The sequence below is a fragment of the Phoenix dactylifera genome, chromosome 4 (assembly GCF_051530095.1).
Source record: "Phoenix dactylifera cultivar Ajwa chromosome 4, Ajwa_hap1_PhDact_Kaust_v1.1, whole genome shotgun sequence".
NCBI classification, from domain to species: domain Eukaryota; kingdom Viridiplantae; phylum Streptophyta; class Magnoliopsida; order Arecales; family Arecaceae; genus Phoenix; species Phoenix dactylifera.
Window position 1 is genome coordinate 51,508,179 of NC_143193.1, and position 16,366 is coordinate 51,524,544.

Genomic DNA, 16,366 nt, shown 5'->3' on the forward strand with positions numbered 1-16,366 from the left:
TCTGGCACGTAACCACCAACATCTAAATATAAGAACAAATAAATATATATACACATATATGGAGTTGAAAAGAAGTTATCATATAAAAAAGCATCGCAAAATGATGGCACATTGAAAAAAAAAAAAACAAGCTCATAATTATTGCAGCTGGCTGTTCATCCTTGTGAGCAGCTCATGTGATTGGTGATCCCTCGGGTGCTATATTGGATGAAGAATTAAGGGCTGATGAGTTGCATTATTTTTCTTAATATAATAAAATTAAAAAAATAGCCACTGTTCAAAATTTAAATTATTGGTACATTATATATTTATTTTTTCTAAAAAATATTTATATATATATATATGTAAGAAAATATAAAATATATAAATAAATCTACCTCATTTTATTAACTTAAGTTTTTGAGATAAATAGTGATTTCAACATGGTACCAGAGCAGAGGTTCTGAGTTCAAACTGTCTCCGCACTCTTTAATCTTGTTACGTTTAATCTGGCTTCTATGTGCTGCCAAAAATGATACAAAAACTCCGGCTTGAGGGATGCTTTCATGAAAAAAATCTTGCCTAGTGGTCCCTCCTTCAGCATTTCTTGCAAGGAAGAATGAAATATTAGAAAATGCGTGCATAAAAGCTGACGCCCAAAACACCAACTCTGCTGTTGGTCTCCGCCACTCCATCGTCCTATCAGAAGACAAAGAAACCCGTCGGAGATGGGAGGCGTGGTGGATTCTAAGGGCTGTCCCATCTCCCCTTCCGCCACCACCGGCGGCTGGACCGCCGCTCTCTTCATCATAGGTATTGAGTTATATGCCCTGCCTCTACATCTGATCGTTGATACACTGTACCCCATGCTTCTCCGCCACTGTCCGTTTCTTGATCAGGGGTGGAGGTGGCGGAGAGATTCACCTACAGCGGCATCTCCTCCAACCTCATAAGCTATCTCACGGGGCCGCTCCGCCAATCCACGGCGGCCGGCGCGGCCAACGCCAACGCCTGGACCGGGACGGCCAGCTTGCTGCCGATTTTAGGGGCGGTCGTCGCCGACTCCTGGCTCGGCCGATATCGGACGGTCCTCGTCTCTTCTCTCCTCTACGTCCTGGTACGCCTTCCGTCCATTTTTTTTACTACCACGTGGCAGCTACTAGATCGTTCATGCACCCGCAATCGGACCTATGGATCAGAGGGACGGCGTTTGGTTCGCATCAGGAACAGGTTTGGTGTCCCACTGAAGATCCAACGGCCTATGCTGAGCCGCGCTTCGCAGTGCCGGGATTCACGGCAGCCGTTGGATCTCACCTCAAACCCTCTGATGCGGGATAAACCGTTTCCGTGACGAGAAACGTCTGGGAAAACGTCAAGGGAAACGCGTAATAAAATTGCACTTGGGGATGTCTCATTTTGTAATATATTATAAATCTTAACCATTCGTACGATAATTGAATGAAGGCTCTCCTAATTATTGCACGTGTTTTAATGTTGTTTGTTATCTTAACCTTTTTTTTAATTATATTGCCGGTAGCGCAAAAAACATTATATTGTTAAAAATATTTTACCTAAAAATTACTATATTTTTATTTTATAAAAATATTATAAAAAATAATTTATTAGAATAAAATTAAAAAATTATAAAGAACTTATCTGAATCGAGGTGTGTGATATATAATATTTTCAAAATGTGATTCGTTCCGTATATAAGGTTTGCGGTGATATTTTGAGATTTGATCCGGTCAACTTCTTCATATATTTAAATAAAAAAAAAAGAAAGAATAAAAAAAGAGGAGAATTTTTTATTTTATTTTTAGAGAACTAGTAATTTAGATTGAATTATTTAAAATACTGGACCACAATATTTCTGGAAATGTGATATTTCAGAAATATCTCGTTCTTATAAAATAGGAGCCAATGTTTTTTTAAGGAGTGCCAACAACTCTTGTTAAGAGTTTTAAAACTAAACATAAACTCCAACACACATCACATCACATGATGGAGTACTGGGTCCACCCTCGTGTCTTTAACCATATAGAGGGCCCTTACATTGGACACTGATTGAAGGGGTTAAAAAAAAATATAGATAAACATCCTAGCGTAGCTTTCTGATAAGTGGTTGCCGTAGTCGTATGTAGGGTTGGTCAAAATTTGGGCCGGACTAGGCTGTATAGCAAAAATTAGGCCCGATAACTATGCCCAGGCTCAGCCAGACTATCGAGCTTAAATTTTTGTCCAGCCCGACTCGAATTTATAAATCTGGTTCCAGACCCGATCCGACAGGCCCGATCCGATAGGCCCGATTTTTTCTTTGTTTGGAATCTGAAAATGGACCATAATGGCCCAACAGCTTAATGGGCTCTCTAAAACTAGATGTATTTTTCTATCTTTATTTTGTTTCTCCAATAGTTAATTGGATTCAATATATGACTTGTGGTACCAACTTTTTGAGACAAACATCTTGATTAATGCTAAGGATATAACTAACTTGTTATATATATAAAACACGGGTCATTTTTAAAAGTTTCCAGACCCGGCCCGATTTTTTGGTCGGGCCGCTTTTTCTGCCCAGACCCGATTCATGGGTCTTTTTTTAATGCTCAAGTCTGAAAAATTTCGAACCGGACTGGACGGACTGGGCGAGCCAGAAAGCCCGTGATCAGCCCGACAGTCGGATCCAGCCGGGCTTGGCGGACTATCGAGAATTCCTGCACGTAATGCCTGCTACTACAATATAGTTCTATTGGATGGTGCATGTCACCCTCGCAGAGTCGCAGGCGGCTGTCCTTGTTAAACTCTTCCAAAAATGTAAAAAAAAAAAAACTAGAATGGAATAGCAGTAGAACGAGAATGAAAGGCAAGGACTTGGAATCATGATTCCCATTTTCTTATTTGGATGCAAAGCGAGAAATGCATGAAAAAAATAGTGCTGAAATTCTAGTATGTAATTTTATGGTTATATATTGTAATATAGTAAGTTTTATATTAGTTTTTAGATATATCTTTAATATTATTTTCTATTTTATATTTTATTAATTATTTTTATTTTATTTTACATGTTAAATCATTTTTTTTTCAAATCTTAACTATTTATATATTATTTTTTTTATAATATCTAATATAGATTTAATGTCCTGTTAATGTTTATTATTTTATATAGGGATTTTTATCTTTTCTATTTAATAATAATTAATAATTTATATTTTTAGATTTTATTTAACATATATTATATAGTGCCTTTGCTAATATATGATATATAGTAAACATTTATGTAGTAGCTGATATGATACTACGTTGCATGCTATTTGGTATTTCACTATTTTCTAATAAATAATATTTTAAATTATATATTTATTAATTTATTTATTTTATTATATCTCATAATCAATGATTGTTGATTCACTTAAAAATATATCATTGGTTGCTCTTTTATATCATAAATATTGTTAATTAATTCTTATTTTTATGGGAATGATCATTCTCCTATGCACGAGTAGTATTGCCACCCTTCAAATGAAAGTATTATAAATTTGTAATTCTAAAGGCATTTTGTTTACATCCTTTATTGTCATATCAAGTATTGGAATGAGGCCAAAGATGGAATCCCAATTCCCTTCTAGCCTCCTCCAAGGAACTAGAAATAATGATATTTTTTGTTGAGGATTCTTGTTGTCTCATCAAATAGTTATTCTTGGTGAATTACTTCCCTCATCATGTTGTCTCATCAAATAGGTAGTATCTAGGGGCGGAAATTGGGTGGATCAGATCATGTTGGATGTCAGTCCAAGCCCAATCCAGCACCTTGGGACTTTTGCCCAGAATCCAGACCGACCCAACTTTTAACTTGAGTGCCGCAACCCAAACTAAACCTGACATCAATCTTTTGATCTCGGGTTCAAAATTGGGTTGGTTTGGATTGGGTCAGGTTGTTGGGTTAGCTTGGGTCAATTAGATCATTTAGCCAAATCATTTATAAATGCTTCTATGCAATATAAATAATATTTGAAAATAAAATAAAATGCGAGTATAATATGGATCCCAATTTTATGTAGTTGTAAAATACTAGCAAGATCTTAGAAAATGAATCACCATCAAATATATGTATGTAATATATTTATATGAATTTGGATTTGGCTCTGCCGGTTGTTTGATATATTAGCCAGAATCCAATCTGAATTTGATCAGATTGAAAATTTCAATCGAACCCAACCTAAGAGCCATACCTAAACCTCGGGTTGTGTTTAGGTTAACCTACGTGCCAATTTCCAGCCCTAGTTGCATGGTCACATCTGGCTGTCAAAAAATGTGCAATAATTATTCAAGCTGTTGTGGCTCTTCAACTTGAGGGGCATCTGGGCAAAGTTGCTAACGGATAGAGAAAAAAAAGTGCCGAATGTCATTATTGCTAATTTAATCGTAGCAAGTTTCATAATTTTCCTAGATTAACTCATAAGTGGAGTCTGGAAATCGATGAAAAAACTATAATGGAAAATCTAATGCTGATACTATGGGGAGAAAAATCAATGATCTCCAACAAAAAAGATGTGGGCCTGGTATCATACTATTTTATGTTTCCTTCGAAAGGAATGATTTGAGGCTCTTCTGAAACTAATTTACTCGTAAGAAGTGGTACAATGGCATTACTAAGTCGTCTTTAACATAGTTACCAATTTACTAATAAGGAAGTGGTTCATAAACAAGTCGAACCATTTGAATATATGGTATGACGTGCTTATTTTTCATGGATGTCAAAGTTAAATAGTGAAGTTTTAACAAATTATTTTCTCAAAAGTTTTTGACATTTTTTTTTCAAAAAATTACAAAGAAAGCAAACTGGTAGGTGTTGCCTCTTGTAAGAGCTAGATGGGGGAGGTGACATTAGTATTCTGACCCATTTTTCAGTTTCTTTTGAAGAGGAAAAGAACAAGGCGCTTCAATGAAGAAAATCCTTTCAATGACTATATTGGTGAATTTAAGATTACGAAGACATCTTTAGGTGAAAAGCTCTAACTGGAACTTTTGCAGTGATACATAAGAATGCAATTTTGTTGCTTGCATGTTATTAAAAAAGATACGTAGAAAAGGATCTTCTGTGTATGGTTCAGTAAAAGAAATCTTCTGTGTATGATTCAGCAATTTGCTATTTCGGCTGACTAGAGCTGAAAACTGACTATAATTGAATGGAATTTCAGGGTTTAGCCTTGCTTACTCTTTCAGCTGCTCTTCTTTCTCTTGCGTCCTCTGACTGCACTCTTAGTAAGGGAGAGATCTCAGCATGCCCTCCCCCCTCTCCCTTTCATGTTATCTTTTTCTTCTTCTCTCTCTACCTCGTTGCTCTGGGACAGGGTGGGCACAAGCCATGCGTCGAGGCTTTTGGAGCTGACCAGTTTGACATCAGAGATCCCTCCAAGAGCAAAGCAAGGAGCTCCTTTTTTAACTGGTGGTATGTTGGTGTAGGCTTAGGCTCTGTCGCTGCCTATATGGTCCTCAATTACATCCAAGACTATGTTAGCTGGGCTGTTGCCTTTGGACTCCAGTGCACTGCCATGGCACTTGCACTCGTGGTTTTCATGCTTGGAAACAAAACTTATCGCCACCTTGTTTTAGAAGACAAAAGCCCATTTGCGAGGATAGCCGAGGTGTGCTTTGAATTTCTCAGGAATAGAAAGACTCCTACTTCCACATTTGATGAATCTGGGGACACATTGCTGCTGCATGAGGAAACTCAATTTGAGTAAGATCCAATCCATTCAATTTGTCTTCCTCCATGCTTTTTTTTTTTCTCGAGAGAGAAAAATATCTAATAATTTGGTTCACTGCCTTGCCAATTTCTGCACATTGGTTTACTGATGTGATTAAATTACTAAATGTGGTATCATAATTTGCTAGTGTCATGTATCATTAGAAATGGTTCCTCCAATACCGATGATTGTGATTGTTGTTGACTATATAGGTCTCTGGATCACAAAGAAGAAGTTATTTCAGTCAATTGTCATGTTTCTTCTCCATCCAAGCAAGTTCATTCAATTAGCAACAATAGTTTGACTGAGGAAGAGGTGAAGGGTTTGGTTCAGTTGCTACCCATATGGCTTGCTTGTTTAATATATGGCACTGTGTTTGCACAGACACAGACTCTTTTCACAAAGCAAGGCAATACCATGGAGAGAGACGTGGGTTTTGGATATCAAATACCGGCAGCTTCACTGCAACTATGTTCCAGCATCATGGTCGTAGTCTTCGTCCCCATATATGATCTTGTACTTGTTCCCATAGGGAGGAAGTTTTCTGGAAATCCTTCTGGTATAACAATGTTGCAGAGAATTGGTATTGGGATGGTGTTCTCTACTGCTTCGATGGTATCAGCAGGGCTAGTAGAGGTGAAGAGGCTCAAAACTGCTAGAGATTTTGGGCTGGTTGACATGCCAAATCTTCCAGTCCCAATGAGTGTATGGTGGTTGGTTCCTCAGTATGTTATTTTTGGGATTTCTGAAGCATTCACCTTGATTGGTATGCAAGAATTTTTTTATGATCAGATGCCATGCGTGCTAAGGAGCGTTGGTCTTGCTCTCTACTTAAGTATCTGCGGTGTAGGGAGCTTTCTTAGCAGTTTCCTCATCTCTATGATTGATAGCTTTACCCTCGAGAGAGGGGAGAGCTGGTTTGCTAACAATATCAATCGAGCGCATCTCGATTACTTCTTTTGGCTTCTTGCAGGACTTAATTTTGCAGGATGTTTGGCATTTCTCCATTTTGCTAGATCATACATCTATAAGAAGTTTTGAGGCGAGGTCTTTCCAATATAATTCATGATGGAGGTTTTGTATGTTAACAATAATGTTCATCTCCTGTGTATATATATACATATATATTCGTTTTGATGGCAAGTTCACAAGCTAATCGCTGCAGTCCTGCATGTACATATATATATTTGGGCAATTCCAGAATGAAATAGAAAATTTTGTTCACAATCTTCGCTTGAACAAACAGCATGTTGTGATTTCCTGCATACCAACATACAAACATTACAGAAAGCAATCATCTTCTGTTCTACATGCAATTTATGCTCGTAAAAGATGAAACATACAAGCATACCATATATCTGCTCGCGCGCGTCATAACTTTTGGTTATCTGGGAGTAATTTGGATACAAGATAATAGAAATTTGAGAATGTCCTGTACATAGCACTTGGTATGCTTGGTTCTATGCATCCTTCATCAGCTTATCCATTAGCCAACTTGCCTTCCTACAATACAGTGACTCTGATTTGGTTCATGGATTCAAGGGAGACATGACTTGGATACAAACACAACAAAGTAAGTGCTAACCTACATGGTTTTCGAAGCTCAAGATTGGCATCAGATGAAGTTCATGTGCACAGCCTTAAAAGATCATCTCTTGGATAAGGATATTACATGCTGAAAGATTGGTTTTCGTTTAGAATATACCCATTGACAAATATTTACATGTGATAAGGATCATAAACATGCTGAAAGATTTTAGATAGGTTTCATAGGTGGCAAAATAAAGATCAGGCATTACACTGTAATTTCTGCTTTCTTCTTGTACACATAAAATTGTGCCAAGTAGAAGTAGATGACCAACCCTGCAGCACTGAGTCCAGCAAGGAGCCAATAGAAGTAATCAAGATGTGCACGGTTTAGGTTATCAGAGAACCAGCTCTCACCCCTTCTTCGAGTTATGTCATCGATCACAGAGACAAGAAAACCACTAACGAACTCTCCGATACCAAAGATGCTCATGAAGAGAGCAAGCCCAAGACTTCTCAATGCGTCAGGCACTTGGTCATAGAAGAACTCTTGCAAGCCAACCATCGTGAACACATTTGCAATCCCAAAAATGATGTATTGAGGAATCAACCACCAGGCTCTCATCGGAGAAGTCGCCATGGGCAAGTCAACAATTCCAAAATCTTGAGCTGTTTTGAGCCTCTTCATCTCTACCAGAGCTGCTATGACCATTGAAAGAGTCATGAGGACCATTCCTGCGCCAATTCTTTGAAGCATGGTGATGCCTGAAGGAGTCTGGTTAAATTTTCTAGCTATGGGAGCAATAACACGATCATAAATCGGAATGAAGATCATAATGGAGATAGCAATGGAGCAAAGCAGTGATGCTGCTGGTATTTGGAAGCTCGCTCCTATTTTCCTATCCAAGGTGCTACCTTGCTTTGTAAAAAATGTCGAGGACTGAGGAAGAACAACAGCATATATTAAGCAGGATCCCCATATAGGAAACAATCGAAGCAAATCCTTGGTTTGCTCTGCTTGACCAACATCATGCACAGCCTTGCCTTCTTCGGATGCAGGTAACCAAAGCCTGCCGACAAGAATATAGATTCTCTGTGAGCATTAGGAGAACATCTAAGCCCAGCACCTCATGTTAGGAATAAATAATCGGTATGTCTCTGATTTTTGGATGGCTATAGATTGCTACAACCATATCACATTTCATGTATGTGGTATCTCAATTTTGGAAGAGCAATGTGACTAATTAGATATGCATTTACTTTAGCTCTCCTAAAAGAAGTATCTTCAGAAAAAAGAAAATAAAAATGAGTACATTTCTCACACCCATTTGGTATTGCTTTTGTTTTCTATTTTTGTCACGCTCTAGATCTAGAGCATGAAATGGCCATACCACCGAGAGGTACAACCCACAATAACACTAAGCCAAACTTTTCATTAGCCTCGATTTCTGACGAGCACAATGACGTGATGCTGTGATTTTGAAGGGAGAAAAGGGGAAGAAAGGGCCATGGCACTTGATGGTGGGGGGATTGCTTTTATAAAGGAGCCCCTAGGGTCTCCACGACTCTAAGACTCCTCATCCTGGCTGAGATCGCCGGATGACAGCCGATATGCAGGGCAAACACAGTTCAAGCTTGGGCCGGTCAAATGGATCGGCCCCAGTGGACTTCGTATCTTTGATTTTCAAAATTCCAAGAGAAAATTGTACTAAACTGAAGACAAATGCATGACAAAATTATTTAAATTGTTTGCAAAATCTTTAGAGTTCTTGGGAATGATTTGTTGCTTTCAAAAGAAGGGAAAATAAAGCAAGGAATGGTAGAAGTTGTGTGCCGCTGTTATCTTCAATGTCAATACCAAACAGGCTATCCGCCCTATTCTCTCTCCATCTCTTTTCCTTTTTTTTGGAGTAACAGCCTCTCCAAAATTGAAAGAATAGAGTTAATATGAAAGAAGAGTGCAGGGCAAAATTGCGAGAGGAAAAGTGAATCATACTTGTTGCTGGAAATTGGACCCGGGGGCCGCCGTGAAGCCGGGGAAGGAGGAGCTCCGCTGCTACAGAAGGCGGACGGCGGTGCGCCGGCTGACTGCGTCCTCCGCTGCGGGGGGGTGTGCAAGTCCTGCAAAGAAAACCGGTGGCCGGGCTCCCCGGCGCCGGCCCTCCGATGCCTAAGTCAGAGGGGGCAAGTATGTGGAGAGAGCAGGGGAGAGAGTATGTGGAGAAGACAAAGAGAATCTTGTGTTCAATTGTGTCTGTGCTGTTTTCTTCCTTTTTCCCCCGGTCTAGGAGGGTTCTCTCCAGCTCCGGGTTTTTCCTCTTGTTTTTCGTCCTCTCTCCCTTTTCCCTCCAGGTTTCCTTTTATAGGAGGATTTTTGTTACCTGGGAGGTGACAGGAGGTTTGTCCTGTTTTGTAATAATTGGGCACGATTTGGCCCATTAATGGCGTAATGGAGAACGGGACCGGATCAGACCGGAATCAGGGAGTTGTCACGGTCGATCGGACCTGTTGGAGTGGTTGAACCGCCGGCTGTGGTGGGCCTGGGGTCCGTGGATGGTAAGTGCATTTATTACCGAATGAACCGGCGGTCAGGGAGAGCCATACGTTCTGATGGTTCAGTGATCCGGAGATCGTCTTGGGCCGTGTTCATTAAATGACTGAGTGCATCGGAGACTTGAGAGAGTCTCGTGCATTAATGGCAGGTCGTGCCGAATACCTGCGAATATCTTATGCCTTGATGGCTTGGAGATAGTGGCAGGTTATAGTGGAGTTGTCAGGTCCCTTAGAGGGTTAGGTGGAAATTGGATATTTGGCTAAGGCATGGGCTCGGCCTGCTGTGCTCGGCCTTCTGGTCTCGGCCTTCTGGTCTCGGCCTTCTGGTCTCGGCTCTCTGGTCTCGGCCTTCTGGTCTCGGCTCTCTGGTCTCGGCTCTCTGGTCTCGGCCTTCTGGTCTCGGCCTTCTGGTCTCGGCTCTCTGGTCTCGGCCTTCTGGTCTCGGCTCTCTGGTCTCGGCTCTCTGGTCTCGGCCTTCTGGTCTCGGCCTTCTGGTCTCGGCTCTCTGGTCTCGGCCTTCTGGTCTCGGCTCTCTGGTCTCGGCCTTCTGGTCTCGGCCTTCTGGTCTCGGCTCTCTGGTCTCGGCTCTCTGGTCTCGGCCTTCTGGTCTCGGCCTTCTGGTCTTGGCTCTCTGGTCTCGGCTCTCTGGTCTCGGCCTTCTGGTCTCGGCCTTCTGGTCTCGGCTCTCTGGTCTCGGCCTTCTGGTCTCGGCCTTCTGGTCTCGGCTCTCTGGTCTATGAGCTCGAGAGCGGAAGAGCCCGATCACTTAGGATGAGCTCGAGAGCGGAAGAGCCCGATCACTTAGGATGAGCTCGAGGGCGGAAGAGCCCGATCACTTAGGATGAGCTCGAGGGCGGAAGAGCCCGATCACTTAGGATGAGCTCGAGGGCGGAAGAGCCCGATCACTTAGGATGAGCTCGAGAGCGGAAGAGCTCGATCTCTTAGGATGAGCTCGAGCTTGCTGATGGATTTGGGTGCTATAATTATATTTGTGGGGTGGTCCATTTTTCCACCAACACTACCCCCCGACTTCCGAGTCCGAGCTGCTTTTTGGCTCGGGCGAAGGAAGTAGTTCAGTCATCGATCGTCCTGGTGCTGTGAGCGTTCTTACACCAAGGCGACTGAAGACGCTTTTTCTGCTCGGAGTCCGTTCTTTGGGGACGTCGGCAGAGAAGAATCCAAGTAAAGATAAATGAGAATATAAAGACATTAAATGAATGGGTACCTTGTACCGTGTGCGTCCTTGCGCCGAGGCGACTGAAGACGCTTCTCTGCTCGGACTCCGTTCTTTGGGGACGTCGGCAGAGAAAAGTCCAAGAATAAAATAATGTAAAGACATTAAATGAATGGGTACCTTGTACCGTGTGCGTCCTTGCGCCGAGGCGACTGAAGACGCTTCTCTACTCGGACTCCGTTCTTTGGGGACGTCGGCAGAGATCCAAAAATAGAAGAGCGGGCTGAGCTCGTTGGCTGAAGACGATGGAGCACGAGCCGAGCTCGTCCGGTCAGAGAGGACCGCTAACTCATCTCGATGTCTCGAGCATCCCTATAGCCGGGGCATCCCGACGTCTCGGGGCATCCTGACTATAGTCAGGGTAGGAGCACGAGCCGAGCTCGTCCGGTCAGAGAGGACCGCTAACTCATAGCCGATGGAGCACGAGCCGAGCTCGTCCGGTCAGAGAGGACCGCTAACTCATATTCGGGGAGCACGAGCCGAGCTCGACGGTGGAAGCCGATGGAGCACGAGCCGAGCTCGTCCGGTCAGAGAGGACCGCTAACTCATAGCCGATGGAGCACGAGCCGAGCTCGTCCGGTCAGAGAGGACCGCTAACTCATAGCCGATGGAGCACGAGCCGAGCTCGTCCGGTTAGAGAGGACCGCTAACTCATAGCCGATGGAGCACGAGCCGAGCTCGTCCGGTCAGAGAGGACCGCTAACTCATAGCCGATGGAGCACGAGCCGAGCTCGTCCGGTCAGAGAGGACCGCTAACTCATATCCCGACGTCTCGGGCGTCCCTATAGCCGGGGCATCCCGTTGTGGCAGGGCATCCTGACCGTGGTCAGGGTAGGAGAACGAGCCGAGCTCGTTGGCTAACCTGAAAATAGATAAAATATTGAATTTATTTGAAGTCAAAGTGGCGTCCTGTACCTTTTGGAGATATTTTGATAGCTCTCGAGCTTCGAAGTCCCTCAGGACTTGGTTCGGCACCGGCCTTCTTTGGCTTGATTTTTTAGGTGTTTTGCGCTCGGGTTTCTGAGCTCGGTCTGCATGAGCTCGGCGGGGGCTTCAGTAATGGCGATGCTCTGAAAGGGGAGCAATGTCGCGGGCGCCGTCCCAAGGACTTACGCCCGTAAGGAGGGAGTACATGCTGGTTTCTTGCTTGCTGCCGGAAGACAGAAGACTTGGAAGGATAATGGGATTTAATGGGGCTGTACCCTTTGTCACAGAGGCTTACAATCCCATTTTAAAGCTCCATAACTTTCCTTCTCCAGACCTCAGCTTTTATTTCTCTTTCCCCCCAACTCGTTGACGTGAGACTTGGACTACTACTTCTCACTGGTTGCCCCCACATACGTCGTTGCAGCGGGAGCCATGCCTGATTTGAGATGGCTCGGGAGTCAGGAGAAAGTTTCTTCCTCTGCTTCACATGATTCCGTGGAGGCGGCACAGGAGGGGCCTCCACTTGTTGCAGGCTTTGGGCTGCAAATAGCTAGCGCTTGGACTTGCTGCACAAGCGCATCGAAGTGCTCGAGTTGGACTTGTGGAACTTGATCTGCCGGAGATCTTGATGGTGAATTTTGGACTGAGCGTTTGGGACTTGGAGCATGATACTCGAAGGGGAAACCCGCTTGTAGGGGGCTCCGGTTGAACTGGAGCCGGAGGAGGCGGTGCCGTTGGGATGCCCCTGGGTTGCAGGCTTTGGACAGCGGTAGCCAGGGCCTGCACCTGTTGTACCAGGGCATCGAACTGCTCCGGCCGAACTTGATGAACTGACTCGGTCGGAGGTGATGAGTTTCGGACGGAACGCTCCGGGCTAGGTGGAGGACGTTGAGAGGCATTGGAAGCCCCTTTGCTTCTTAGCTTCATGGCAGCGAACTCGGGCCCTTCCTCTAGCGCCAACTGTTGCTGGAAATTGGACCCGGGGGCCGCCGCGAAGCCGGGGAAGGAGGAGCTCCGCTGCTGCAGGGGGCAGACGGCGGTGCGCCGGCCGGCTGCGTCCTCCACCGTGGGGCGTGGGAGCGTCCGAAGAGGGGTGGTGCGTCCAGTCCTGTCCTGTCCTGCAAAAAAGCCGGTGGCCGGGCTCCCCGGCGCCGGCCCTCCGATGCCTAAGTCAGAGGGGGCCAGTATGTGGAGAGAGCAGGGAAGAGAGTATGTGGAGAAGACAGAGAATATTGTGTTCAATTGTGTCTGTGCTGTTTTCTTCCTTTTTCCCCCGGTCTAGGAGGGTTCTCTCCAGCTCCGGGTTTTTCCTCTTGTTTTTGGTCCTCTCTCCCTTTTCCCTCCAGGTTTCCTTTTATAGGAGGATTTTTGTTACCTGGGAGGTGACAGGAGGTTTGTCCTGTTTTGTAATAATTGGGCACGATTTGGCCCATTAATGGCGTAATGGAGAACGGGACCGGATCAGACCGGAATCAGGGAGTTGTCACGGTCGATTGGACCTGTTGGAGTGGTTGAACCGCCGGCTGTAGTGGGCCTGGGGTCCGTGGATGGTAAGTGCATTTATTACCGAATGAACCGGCGGTCAGGGAGAGCCATACGTTCTGATGGTTCAGTGATCCGGAGATCATCTTGGGCCGTGTTCATTAAATGACTGAGTGCATCGGAGACTTGAGAGAGTCTCGTGCATTAATGGCAGGTCGTGCCGAATACCTGCGAAGATCTTATGCCTTGATGGCTTGGAGATAGTGGCAGGTTATAGTGGAGTTGTCAGGTCCCTTAGAGGGTTAGGTGGAAATTGGATATTTGGCTAAGGCATGGGCTCGGCCTGCTGTGCTCGGCCTTCTGGTCTCGGCTCTCTGGTCTCGGCCTTCTGGTCTCGGCTCTCTGGTCTCGGCCTTCTGGTCTGGGCTCTCTGGTCTCGGCTCTCTGGTCTCGGCCTTCTGGTCTCGGCTCTCTGGTCTCGGCTCTCTGGTCTCGGCTCTCTGGTCTCGGCCTTCTGGTCTCGGCTCTCTGGTCTCGGCCTTCTGGTCTTGGCTCTCTGGTCTCGGCTCTCTGGTCTCGGCCTTCTGGTCTCGGCTCTCTGGTCTCGGCCTTCTGGTCTCGGCCTTCTGGTCTCGGCTCTCTGGTCTCGGCTCTCTGGTCTATGAGCTCGAGAGCGGAAGAGCCCGATCACTTAGGATGAGCTCGAGAGCGGAAGAGCCCGATCACTTAGGATGAGCTCGAGGGCGGAAGAGCCCGATCACTTAGGATGAGCTCGAGAGCGGAAGAGCCCGATCTCTTAGGATGAGCTCGAGCTTGCTGATGGATTTGGGTGCTATAATTACATTTGTGGGGTGGTCCATTTTTCCACCAACAATACTCTTTAGAAGGGGGAGTTGGAGAGCTGGGGACTTGTGAAGGAGTTCCTGATCTAATTTAGCGGACGAGTATCTTCAGTTATAAATTTTCCTACTTGAGCAAAAAAATATATTTGGTTACAAAGTAAAATCTAAATGCATTCTGATACCAAATAAAACCAAGGAGTTCTCTTACTCGGGATGATCAGCTGCATGTGGAAATATTGCCACCCTTGCTTCATTTTTCGACTTTGGAGAAACAAACTGGGTTTCGTCATCTTTGGACTTCACACTCCAAGAGATTCGCCAACTGCTAATCAATGCTCTGCAAGCTTTCATGGCAGCAGCAAAGGTTCTTTTATCTTCCACTGGATAGTAACGGTAAGTCCTGCTCCCCAACAGGAAAACAATGATGGCAAGGCCCATAAAAACGCATACCATTCCAAAGCTAAGAGCCCAGCTGACGTTGTCCTGGACGTAGTTTACTACGAAGGTGGTGGCGGTGGCGCCGCTGCACATTCCAAAGAACCACCAGTTGAAGAAGGAGCTCTTGGCTTTGCATTCCTCGGGGTCACTCTCGTCGAACTGATCGGCTCCGAAAGCTTCGACGCATGGCTTGAAGCCACCTTGACCAATTGCCACTAGATACAGGGAGAAGTAGAAGATGGCGACTTGGAACTGAGTTGGGGGACAAGCTTTGGTGTCTGCGCTGCCACTGCATTTGGGAGGGTATAGAGTTGGCATCATGGCGGATAGCATCAGCATGGCTAGTCCCTGAAGAATTCTCCATTTGATTCAGTAGCAGCAATGATCGGTAAGTAAGACTCCAATTGGAAGTGAAGTTGGAACTCCTATTTGCAGTTGGGATTCTCTCTAGCTGTTCCCAAGTCCCAACACACAATATGAAGGGTCCGTCTCTCGGACGCCTCGCCATTTGAGTTGATCGGTATGAGCGATACTGAACTGGGCAAGTAGAAATGGCAAAGTTTCTACTTGCCCCATTCAATCGTTTGCCAGTGGTTGATGGATGGGCAGTGTGTGATTGAATCAGGTTCTTGAGATTTAAATACGAGTAGGACTTGTGCTGAATTATACAATTACCTAAATGCACCAATGAAGATCCCATCTAACCCAATGCTAATATCGCAAAAATAGCTCTTTGTGCACTACGTAACCCAAATGCGAGGAGATAGGAGGCTAACCAGAAGGTAAAGAAGCGAGGAGATGACGACGGTCCAATACCGCCCCAGATACGAGTCGGCGACGAAAGCCCCAAGAAGCGGGAGCATCGAGCCCATCCCCGACCACGTGTTCACCGCCGCCGCCGCCGCCGCCGTCGACTCGCCGAGCGGCCCAGTCAGATACGTGATCAAATTGGAGGCTATTCCGGCGTTCGCGCACCTCTCCGCCACCTCCATCCCTGTCCACCGCTAGCTCGATCAGTGTTTCCATCCGAATCAATGGCTCCTGATCGTGGAACAGTAACAGTAATGCTTTAAAAGAGAGGTATGATGGATATGTTACCTATGACGAAAAGGGCGGCGGTCCACCCGCCGGTGGCGGATCGGGAGATCGGACGGCCGCGGTAGTCGACCACGCCCTTCGTGGGGCCCGTGAGCTCGAGGAGGGGCTCGGTGTCCATCTCTCTCTCTCTCCTATTCTCTCAAGAACAAAATCATTTTATAGAGGACTTGCAGGGAGCGAGGCGGATGGTTGGGATGCGAGCATGTTGTGCAACAACAGCCGTCTGATTGGTATTCGCAGTTGCTGTGCTCGTGTCACATTTGGCGAGCTACACGTCGGCATGCACGTGGCCGTTCCTGTGGAGTGGAGGCCAAAGGTGGCAAGAGAATCCGGCAACACGTTTCAAAAAATTTATTGTAGAGCCCGCTTTGATGCTCATGGGATTTGTTTCAAAATTTTTTTTATTAATTAGTTGGCGTAGAAAAATTTTGGAAAATAAATTTTTAATTAACAAAATCATAAATCACTGTTTTCTAGGGGGCCGGAATACTTGACAACTGGAATTTATTATTTTAAATAGTCACTGGATTATGTTTTAAAAA

The 16,366-nt window shown here is 45.0% G+C and overlaps 2 protein-coding genes across 6 annotated transcripts; one reads left to right on the forward strand and one right to left on the reverse strand.

Annotated features, from left to right (window-relative positions):
- The first annotated feature begins 504 nt into the window (after nt 1-504).
- On the forward strand, nt 505-6,950 carry LOC103701295 (protein NRT1/ PTR FAMILY 5.10-like). The gene is made up of 4 exons (XM_008783308.6): nt 505-792; nt 879-1,096; nt 5,175-5,716; nt 5,936-6,950. Exons 1-4 carry the CDS (start codon nt 708-710, stop codon nt 6,762-6,764), a joined length of 1,674 nt encoding a protein of 557 aa, XP_008781530.4. The 5' UTR covers nt 505-707; the 3' UTR covers nt 6,765-6,950.
- An 89-nt stretch (nt 6,951-7,039) lies between these two features.
- LOC103701401 (protein NRT1/ PTR FAMILY 5.10-like) lies at nt 7,040-16,032 on the reverse strand. 5 transcript variants are annotated; one of them, XR_015977373.2, is made up of 5 exons: nt 15,825-16,028; nt 15,503-15,720; nt 14,497-15,074; nt 7,313-8,320; nt 7,040-7,226 (listed from the first exon to the last, which is right to left on the reverse strand). XR_015977373.2 is itself a non-coding variant. In XM_089930276.1 (5 exons), exons 1-5 carry the CDS (start codon nt 15,940-15,942, stop codon nt 7,519-7,521), a joined length of 1,536 nt encoding a protein of 511 aa, XP_089786402.1. In that variant the 5' UTR covers nt 15,943-16,032; the 3' UTR covers nt 7,040-7,518. The 5 variants fall into 5 exon arrangements, 3 of the variants coding, with proteins under 3 accessions (XP_089786402.1, XP_038989133.3, XP_088576602.2); XR_015977374.2 differs by having other exon boundaries at nt 7,309-8,320; XM_089930276.1 differs by having other exon boundaries at nt 7,040-7,985; nt 8,166-8,320; nt 15,825-16,032.
- Nucleotides 16,033-16,366: the final 334 nt, after the last annotated feature.